The sequence below is a fragment of the Dermacentor silvarum genome, chromosome 1 (genome assembly GCF_013339745.2).
Source record: "Dermacentor silvarum isolate Dsil-2018 chromosome 1, BIME_Dsil_1.4, whole genome shotgun sequence".
Lineage (NCBI taxonomy): Eukaryota > Metazoa > Arthropoda > Arachnida > Ixodida > Ixodidae > Dermacentor > Dermacentor silvarum.
In genome coordinates this window covers 430,966,696-430,977,401 of record NC_051154.1, presented here as the reverse complement: position 1 = coordinate 430,977,401, position 10,706 = coordinate 430,966,696, and the positions used below count along the sequence as shown (strand labels likewise).

At 46.4% G+C, this 10,706-nt stretch overlaps 1 protein-coding gene across 1 annotated transcript; it reads left to right on the top strand.

Annotated features, from left to right (window-relative positions):
- Positions 1–9,333: 9,333 nt before the first annotated feature.
- LOC119448116 (uncharacterized) lies at positions 9,334–10,104 on the top strand. The gene has a single exon (XM_037711591.1). It carries the CDS (start codon positions 9,334–9,336, stop codon positions 10,102–10,104), a length of 771 nt encoding a protein of 256 aa, XP_037567519.1.
- Positions 10,105–10,706: the final 602 nt, after the last annotated feature.

Sequence of the window (10,706 nt, the reverse complement as noted above, 5' to 3'; positions counted from 1 at the left end):
CCAGATGGCATATTCCGAAATGCAGGTCATTTAGTTAAGGTTCTTGTTTTGTTTCTTTCTACTGTACCAACGTCTTCCTAAAAAAATAGCTGACTGGTTTCCTGAGCATGCGAACGTGCTTCCAAACTTCTTTTGCACTTTAGGTATAATGTATTTTAGACAATAAACCCAGGTAACGTGTTTTGAACGTTCATTTCTTTCTGAAGGCGAATATTTATGAAGACATTACTAAGAAATATTTTTGCCTCTTCAGCTATGTCATGGGAAAGGCCTGTTTGTGCGACTGTTGTGCAGCTTGAAACTAACCACAAAAATAAATAGCGTCCAGTGTGTGCAATTAAAGGGCACAGAAGAAGAAAAGTTGGCTGCAGCTCCAGACGTAGTATTCTTACAAAGGAATACAGTTGAAGCTATTTGACTGAGTATATTTGCTTTATATCAAAGCAGGATTTTTGCGTACCTGATCATCGGTGCAAATGAAGGCTGTCCGAATAATTCCACAAGCTCGTTTGCTTAGTTCAAACCGGCACCTCGAAACCTAAGCATTGTATCCTTAATATGCAGCGCACATGTCTTATCATTTAACCATTCCCACATACCTTCCCGAAATTCCAGAAATACTAAAGCTCTCCATATACTTTTACCACGACTTACGCAGAGGAGTATTGGAAAGTATGCGAAAATACACCGGGACGTGTTAATGCAGCCTCTCGTGTAAAAATAGAGAACTATTGCAGTCACAGACCACACCCTATTGAGTTATGTCCACAAACTTGTGCAAGAAGACATTGTTTTCAGCTACAATCACCAAAGTTGCTATAGCATTCTGCTGTTCTGTTCTCGACTAACTCTATTGCTGAATCAGCTCGCACCACCACGATATATTTACTGGTACAGTTCTAAAGTAATTCTGTAAGAATATTCTCCTACCCTAAATTTAACGTGTTTGAAAAATTGAAGAAACATGAGAAAGTACCGTGAGGGTTTGCAGAAATGTTCCCTTATTAGAATCGTTTATGACCCACATCGGCACGGTGGTTTTGTCATGATCCCACCAGAGTCCACTGACACCATTTATAACTTTGTCTGCTGCCTGTATATAAAATACAAAAATGTCGTTCCTTGTGCGTGAGTAGCACAATCGCAGCTGAACCTTTCATATGGTCCCACTAAGCCACACCTTCCCTTTTCAGCCATGGATTTCACACTTGAATTTGGCCCTTTCAGTTTTCTAGAAAGCATAGGGCGGTCACAAGGCGAACAGGCGCAGTTTTGAAGAAGTCCTGAGATTGAAGTAAAATTTCATAGGGCAATGTTATTATCCTTTATTTGTTTACATATTTATTACACCTCATTGGTGATAATAATGACGTTCTATATAATAGTTCAGTTCTACTTAATACATCATGTCTGAGATGGCTGTCCTGAAAATTCACCAGGTGTAAGCACTGCATGACGTTGGCTGGAAGGCCATTCATTAAGAAAAAATTGTGTGCAGAATAAAGAAAATGCAGGTGTTCAATGGCACAGTCGCCGTCAAAGGTTAACACGGCCGAGGTTTTGCGAATAAGTTCATTTTCAACGCAGCTACGCCCGCAGCCCGTAAAACTATGCAAAACGTTTGTTTACTCTAGACCAGTATATGCTGTAAGTCCGAATACCACGATGCATGCCTAAGGCGTAGAAATATAAATATTTTTTCAGCTTCCGGCGTCCGAAAGGTTTTGACGCTGACTATTATATTAAAGAATTATATTAATTTTTCCTCATTTATATTAATGACTTGCCTGATTGCGTTACATCTAACATTCATTTATTTGCCGATGACTGTGTATTATATCGAGAAATTACGGATCCAAATGACTTTAACAATTCTTCAGAATGACCTCAACTCTATATCTAACTGGTGTAAAGCCTGGCTAATGGAACTGAACACTACTAAATGTAAAGTATTACGCGTTTCTCGTACATCTTCTTGCTCCACCACTTATTTGCTTGACAACTTCGCTCTTGAACCCGTAACGTCTTATCGCTACTTAGGTGTACACATAACTAGCACTCTTACCTGGTCTGTTCACATTAACAAAATAATTAGTAATGCTAACCGTTCGTTAGGTTATCTCCGACGCAACTTTTCTTCTGCCCCTGTCCCATTGAAACTCCTCCTTTACAAAACTCTAACACGAAGTAAACTAGAATATGCCGCATCCATTTGGGACCCGTCCACTATTGTACTAACCTCAGCTCTTGAGCTAGTCCAAAATAATTCTGTCCGCTTTATCCTTGGAAACTACAGTCGTACCGCGAGTATCCCTGCAATGAAAGACTCTTTAGAACTTCCGTCTCTCGCTTGTCGTCGCAAACTCTCCCGCATAAGTCTTTTTCACAAAATATACTACAGTCCCACCCTGCACAACAACCTTATTCTTCCTCCATCATACATCTCCACTCGTTCTGATCATTCCCAAAAAGTAGGAATCATGCGATGCTCAACCCACACATGTAGTCAGTCATTTATTCCCCGACCCTCACAGGACTGGAACAATCTTCCAGGATCAATCACGTCCATCGTTCATCATTCTCATTTCCATAACGTTTTAAACTCAAGTCTACTGTTGTGCAATCAACCAACTATGTAATTACGTTTTTTGGCAAACTGTGTGATTCTTGTTTGTTTGCTAAAGACATGTACTGTTACTTGTTTATTTATGTAATTCTGCTTTTTTCGCAAACTCTGATTCTTGTTTGTTTAGTTACGTCTAGTACTGTTTACTTATTCTTTTTTTTCAGCCAACTTTGTACTTACAGAAGAACGTTTGTACTGTACTTTTTAAATGTACCACTCCCCTCTATAATGCCTCTGGCCCTGAGGGTAATTCCAATAAATAAATAAATAAATAAAAATACGTTCTGAGGACGAGGTTGCTTTTTAGCTTATACGTGATGACAAACGCCGAGCTCTTGATGATGGCATATTGGAGCGTAGAATTGTAGAACAGGTGTATGGTCAGGCGACTTCACGACGCAAACTTAGCGATAAAAGCTCAGCATTCTTTTTGTTTATTAACACTGATGATAACTGAATAGTCAGAGTAAATTAATGTTACTGTCCGATTCTGACAGACTCGAGTGTAATGCATACATTCTATATCACTGAAGGTTCCATACAAACTCCATACTGCGCATTCCTATTCGAATTTTGGCCTGTCTTACGCCTACCGAGTCATTAGCAATGAAAATAGGTAGGCAATTGCTTCTTTGGATGTGGCCGAGGCCATGGTAGATGTGATTAGTAATACGGTATATGTGAGTAGGCTGACTGGGATTATTACATGAAGTACGCTATTGTACCTACGTAAAGTCACGGCGGAAATTACAGAGCCCTTTTATTGTATATATATATATTGAAGTCATCTGAGAATATCTCTGCTAAAAAGTTATAAGTTTAATAATATGAGGACTGATTTGCCTTCTGTTAAGCTGTTGGGAAAAATACCGTGTACAAAGTTCTATTGTGGTTTAAATTCCAACGTCATTAGCGCTTCCAAAAGAAAGTGACTGTACAAGTCCATCTTTCTCGGGCATTCACGTCACCTAGGTACCACCGCTTGACTCATGACCTTTATATTAATAAATCTGCCCCGATGACGTAAGTTACGTTTTGGAACAAAAATAAATACTTTTTCTAAAGAATGGACCATAACAGCTTCCCGACAAAGCGTGGTACGTTGGCGCAAGTTGTCATTTGTGAAAACGATAAGAGCGACAGCCCGTCGTTAAAAATGACTTGTCACTCCCCAGTTTTTCTTTTTTTCTCAAGGACGCGACTAACCCGTAGAAGGGTAATCCCTCCCTTGGCATGATACTTGCGAGCTTTCTGGTTCCGGACAAGCGCGTTGTTTGTGTATATTTCAGGCGCTTGGCATCGAAAGGCTCTAACCTTTAAACAGCGAAAGGCTGTCACAGTCACTTCGGCAGCTGCACGGAAAGCGCGGACAATCATTCCATTTTCAGCACACGCGCTCTCAACCAAGGCACATATTTGTGATAAAGGGGCTCCTATATTACCGATCGCGACAAATGTATCCGCAAATTACACCTCATTATCTCGATGTGTTTATGAGTCGCACTCTGCTGCCTGTATTCCGTATTATGACAAAAATATAGTTTGTGCAGTGTCAGTAGCCTAAACATCAAACAAGGAGTGAAGTCATCAAATCAACTGTCATATATCATAAATTTAAAGAAAGAAAACTGAAACTGTACTTCATAATACTCGCCATGCAAACTTCGATGCATGTTATACATTTCAATTTTCTCGCTGTTCCAGGGTAGAAATATGCTGTTCAGATGGTAAACACAGTTTATTTTGCAAAATTTCATAAGAATTTCGTCCTCCAGCATATGTTCCTATTGGTCGTGCACATTTCTCTCTTTCAAATATATTTCTAAAGATGAAGCGCCAACCGTGACAGCACACTAAGAAGGAAAGAAAGACAGGACAAGGCGCTTCCTGTCTTTGTTCCTTCTTAGTGTGCTGTCACTGTTGGCGCTTCATCATTAGATAGCTATGCACCAACTAGCCCCACAACGTGTTTCTCTGAAATCAAATATATGGTCGAAACTTCAAAAAGTTGAATTGTGAATCATTTAAAAGTTAAACTGACTTCTCCACATAGGGGAAATGCCGTAGGAGTTTGAGAATGTAATAATACCCAATCATGTGTTTGCATAAACTTCCTGGCTATAGGCATTAATAAAAATCTTAAATGTATTAGACGGCTCGGTTTTTTCGCAGCAATTTCATTCACTGCATTTATAAAACAATGTACGTTTTGTTATTTTAGCGCGTGAGTCCAAAAACGCATAGCAACTTATTTAACAAAGCGCTATAAGTTTCAAGAGCTCGCTGATTAGGTTGTCATTTGAGCAAAGAAGACGAGAGACTTTCATGCACAGACAAAATAAGCGGCTAAGAGCGAAAACTGATTACTTACTTCAGAAGGAAAAACTGAGTTTAGCTATATAGTCTGAAACTATGTAGCTTTAAATAATGCACATATATTATACATCGACGGACAGGTGTCATTGGAGATCGCTGGGAGAGGCCTTCGTCCTGCCATGGACATAAAGATAGTCTGGTGAAGATGATGAAACATTGCCGGAAGTGACCGCCCCTCATCCAAGAAATATTTTTTACAGTTTAATAATTTATTTATTTGCACCGTCAGCGCTCGAAGACATTACGGAAGGAAGTGGATTGAGCGGGCTACACAAATTATGCAATTATTAAAAAGCACCTTTCTAATCATATCATTTTAGTTGGTGGTACGTGGAAAAAACCAGTGCGTACCAGGAAGGCAGCTTTACAATTACACCATAATACCTGATCTTACAAAGAATTTAAAACAAACATAGTAAGTAATTAACGAATTGAGATTACACAACGTACGCTAGTTGATGTTGCATGAAACTTGCGTTTAATAGTACTCTTTAGGATTTCTTCGGGGAGGCGATTCCATTCAAGGGCTGTGCGAGGCCAGAAAGAGCCTAAGCAAGTTAATGTGACTAAATCTGATACGTATTTTGTACAGCTGATCAATACGATACGATATATGTTGTGAGGGGGCTACTGTCGTGCCCGGGATATATCAAACCAACCTATAACGAATCATTCAGTATATCGAACAGCTGTAAAATCCCCTTGAAAATTCCATGCAAATATATCGGGCTGGTGCACGCATATATAGAACGCCCGTTCACCAGCACATTCTATATAACAAACGCGGCGCCACGCAGAAGACCTCATAGTGCATTATGAGGCATTCTGGCACCTGGAGGTGGAGAAGACACCATGCAGTCAGTTGAGCCCCGTCGAGCTGTTCGGCTAGCCCGCATGCTACCTCGGATGTCAACATTCCTTCAATCCGATTTTCGAGGCGTAGTCGTGTGGGTTGAGTGCCTAGTTTATTTTCCGCAAGCGATGGCCGCTACAAGTGTAAAGAAAAGAATCAGCTCGTACTTTTCAATGAAGTTAAGAGTGATCCAGCAATTTTTTGCGGGTAAATAAAGTGTGCTTGTTTTTCCCCCGATATGCGTGCAGTAAGTTAGCGGCTCTCGGATGCACTAATCGGTAAGCCACCGTTTACCTGAGGGCCTATTATTTTATATATCGAATTACCTGTACAACAAACTTTTTGTAATCTCCTTCAGATTCGATATATGTGGGTTCGACTGTATTAGTTTAAGGGTTAAAAAGCCATGTTAAGTTGTATTTGAGGTTAGAATAGCTATTCAATCATAAGTTGAAGATATAAAATGAGTAGAGTTATTTTGAGGTATAATGAGGTAATAAATGTAATGGAATATGACACATTGGATGCATACTCAAATTTTGTTCCTATAGGTGTTTTTTGTAGTAGTAACTTGAGAAAGGATTGTGGCATTATAAGTGTACCGGAGTAAATAACCCAACGTTCGATCCGCATTGCTACTAATGTCGATATACCAGGTGAGATTAGCAGTAATAGGTTGACCAGATAAAATTAGCGGTATTATAAACACGTAAATGCTTTTATGAATATACAGGCTCTAACTCCGCGTTGTTAAGTAAGTACGTCGAGGAGCTGTTTTGAATGAGAGTTGCTGCTACGTCTGGTGTGGCGCAAGGCTCCGTGTTGGGGCCGATTCCTTTCTATTTTTTAATGCGAAAGCATTATATGTCCCAACACGCGAAAATCCGACGTTGTAGTCGGCGGCGTGACCGAATGACCCTACCAAAAATGGCCGACGGAAAAGAGTAAAAAACACGTAAAAATTGCTCTAATTGACGACAAATTTAGCAGGTAGGTTCATGTAAACAAAGTAAATCAATTTCTTTGAAATGAAAAATTGGTAAATTTTGATCTCGGTGGGAATCAAAACCGGGCCTCCAGGGCGCTGAGGCGACCCGCTCCGTCTCTTGTGGAGAGCGGACGTGCTTTACATGCCCTCCGCAAACTTTATCCCCTACGACCGAATCAACTCATCCTAGCCATCTGAATTTATTATCATCAGCCTCTGCTTCTCGCCTGGAACCTGCCGATACCAACTTTTCCCGGTTTGGACCACCACATCAGGAGGCAAGTGCATCTCTTTTCCTGATCACGCTTCGCTATGAGGATAAGCTTCGCTGTGCAGCAGCCGCCGACACCGAACGCCGCAAGAGACGCAGGTGCGCACAAGGGTCGTCCGGCGCGTCGGCGCCTCGACGGCGGCATCCAACCGTAGTAGAGGGAGAACAAATATCACCCTCCGAACTAACCTCTAACAACGGCTGGTAATCAAGAGAAGCACGACTCACAACTCCGGCCCCACCGTTACTCTGAATTCCGCCACTGCCGAGAAATGTAAGCAGCCATCTACGCCTCAAGCTCTGGCGGGGCGCCGGCACCGGCCGCCCCAACTCTCTGCCCTACGCCACCCCAAGCTACCCATCGAGAATCATAAAATCACCCTCCGTCCCCGTGGCGGCCTCCACCTTCGGACCGTGAACGTCGTTGCACTTCGCGATGCCATTCTGCAAGCAGCCCGCCTCGGACACCAAGAGGCCAAGCCAGACACCGTAATCATCAACACCCTCCAACACCTCGTCATCATCAACACTCCCGACCCGCAACGTCAACTCCACTACCTCCTCATGAAGTCCGTACTTATTAAAGACACTGCCTACGACTACTCCTACCAAGCGGCCCCGGAAGACTGCAGTGCCCGCGGTGTGGCCCATGGGGTCCCTCTCATCCACTCTTACGACGATATTCAGGATCGTCTCAATCACGAGCGGAACCCTCCCATCTTCAACTTTAGATGCATGAGCTCGACGGAGTCCATCATCATCCTTTTCGAACAAGACTGCGTGCCCACGCACATCTACTCCTCCTCCGTACTTTATAGGTGCTAGCTCCTCAAAAAGAATATCGAGCACTGCCCTAACTTCGGCGCAGTCGGCGACCGTGCAGATGTGTGCCCGGCTTCCAAGCAACGTCGCTGCCCCGGCTGTGACCAAGTAGACCCCCCGAGGACAACGCCTGCACGCCGTTCTCCAAGATCTGCAGCAAAACACACCTGACGGCGGACAGAGCCTGCAAGGCCTGCTATACCGCACCCCATACCTAGCCAAGAAGAGGTACAGGGATGCCAGGCGAGCCGCCGAGGCAGCCGCCAACCAAGCTCCCAAAAAATCAAGCTCCACCCCAACATCGTAGCCGCTCCATGACCCGCAAGCCTCAGGCTCTGCAGCTCACCGTGGAGTCCCTCCCGGTGCTACAGCCTGCCGCACTGAAACAGCCCTCCAACCGTACCAAGCCCATGGCCCGATCCCACTCCTGGACCGGACTCAGGCAACCCCCACTTCCAGTCCCCCCGAGACCACCTGCACAGGAACCCGGCTACCACACCAGTGAGTTGAGCTGGGCAGGCGTAATCTCCCAAAGACTCCGCCAACCCCCTCTATAAGGAAATGTTGCATGTCCGCGCACAGCTCGCCTCCCTCCACACCTCCAACGAACGCCTTCAGCTGCAGCTGCATGCCTTCCAGCAGGTGCAAACCCCTACCCCGGCGCAACAGTGGCCCCGGCCGCTCATAAATTCCCTCCCCTACCACCCTCTCCCCCTACTGGCGAACCGCGGGCCAAGAAGAGGGCCGCAACTCCCACTACCTCCTCGAACGCACCAACATCGGCCGCGGCAACCCAACTTCCCCGCATCTACACTTCACCGCATATCCCCCGGAGACCACCCCGGCTATACAGGCACCCCACAACGACCTCCTCGACAAACCCATCACAGAGGCAGAAGTCAGGGCAGAACTTCAGCGCCTCAATACGTCCTCAGCTCCCGGTCCCGACGAAGTGCACAATAAGGCACTACGCAAACTCGATTCTCCCTCCATCACAGCCCTAACCGATTACTTCAATGAATGCTGGCTGCGCGGCGCCCTCCCACGTCAAGGAAAGGACGCTAAGGTAGTTATCATTCCAAAATCAGGCAAACGACTTCTCCCCGCTAATCTCCGTCCCATGTCCCCTACGTCCTGCGTGTGCAAGCTTATGGAGCACGTTCTCCAGACCCGGCTGAGCCGGTGTCTGGAGAACAACAACCTCTTTCATTCGTGCATGTTTGGTATCCGCCCGGGCTTGTCTACGCAGGACGTCTTTCTACAACTCAAACACCACATCCTCGACTCGCCCGCGGGTGATACCAAGGCTATCCTCACTGTCGACCTAACAAAAGCTTTCGACAACGTTCCACGCATCCGTCCTAGAAGGCCTCCATGCCCTAGGCGTAGGCCAGCGGATGTACAGTTACATCCGCGACTTCCTTTCCCAACCCACAGCCACACTCACCCTGGGGGACCACCGGCTTTCCCGTGTCTCACTGGGAGCGCGGAGGACGCCTCAGGATACTGTGCTGTCTCCCATCCTCTTCAACATAGCCCTTCTCCAACTCCCCAACCAACTCTCCCAAGTCCACGACATACATTTCAGCTTCTATGCCGACGACATCACTGTCTGGGCCAACCGAGGCAGTGATGCCAACATGGAGTGCAACCTACAGTCGGCCCTCAAAATCATCGACTCGTACGTTCGCGCGGGCGGCCTAGCCTGCTCCCCTTCCAAATCAGAACTTTTCCTCTACTGCCCCAGGCCGCACGACCCCGTCAACCCTCCCATCTCACTCACGCTAGGGAACCATCCCATTCCCCTAGTCTCTAAGATTCGCATCCTGGGCCTCGTCCTTCACTCCCACGGCGCGCATGTCGACACCATCCAAGCTCTCCAGATCCAAACCCTACAAGCCACCCGTCTGATTCGGCGCGTGACACATCGACGCGCGGGTTTACGAGAGCAGAACACTCTCCCCCTCACCCAAGTCTACATCACGAGCCACACGGCGTACGCATTTCCATACCCCCCCCCCCTAAAGCAGAAAAGGCGGGACCGCATCAACGCGCTCCTCAGGAGCTGCACGAAGGTGGCCCTCTGCCTACCCCCAGCACCTCCACTGCCCGGCTCCTCAACCTCGGTACCCACAATACGTTTGAATAGCTGGCAGAAGCAACCTTAACAGCACAGCGTACTCGTTTGTTGAGTACAGCGGCAGGCCGCACTCTACTCTGTGAGCTAGGCATTGCCCCGATCACCCTTCCTGGCGGTCCCCCTACCTCCAGACCTATATTCCCATCTTGTCATTCCTCCCATCCCGAAGAATATGCACCCCGAGCACGACGGGAAACGCAGGGCAGCCCGCGCCAAAGCCCTACACAAGCACTACGGCGACCGTTCTGAGGTAGCCTACGTGGACGTGGCAACGTATTCGTCGGGCTCCCGCATGGTCCTCGCTGTCGCTAACAATCAAGCCTGATTACTCGCATCAGGCTCATCACCACAGACTCATCCGAAACTGCAGAGGAGGCAGCCATTGCGCTCACTCTCATCTCCACCTCTGCCACTAAAATTTTTTCCGACTGAAAATCCGCCCTATCAAATTTCCCCAAAGGCCTCGTATCCGGCACCACGGCCCGGTTTCTACGCTTCTGGCACCCCACCCGCCACGTAACCCTTATCTGGACCCCCGCACACGCAGGCCTCCCTGGTAACGAGGAGGTCCACTCCCTCGCCCGAGGTCTTACTTTCCGGGCCAGAGTCGGACCCCCTCCGCCAGACCTG

What these genes read in the sequence shown, in the direction of transcription:
- LOC119448116 (XM_037711591.1), top strand. Translation starts at nt 9,334, where the DNA reads ATGTACAGTTACATCCGCGACTTCCTTTCCCAACCCACAGCCACACTC.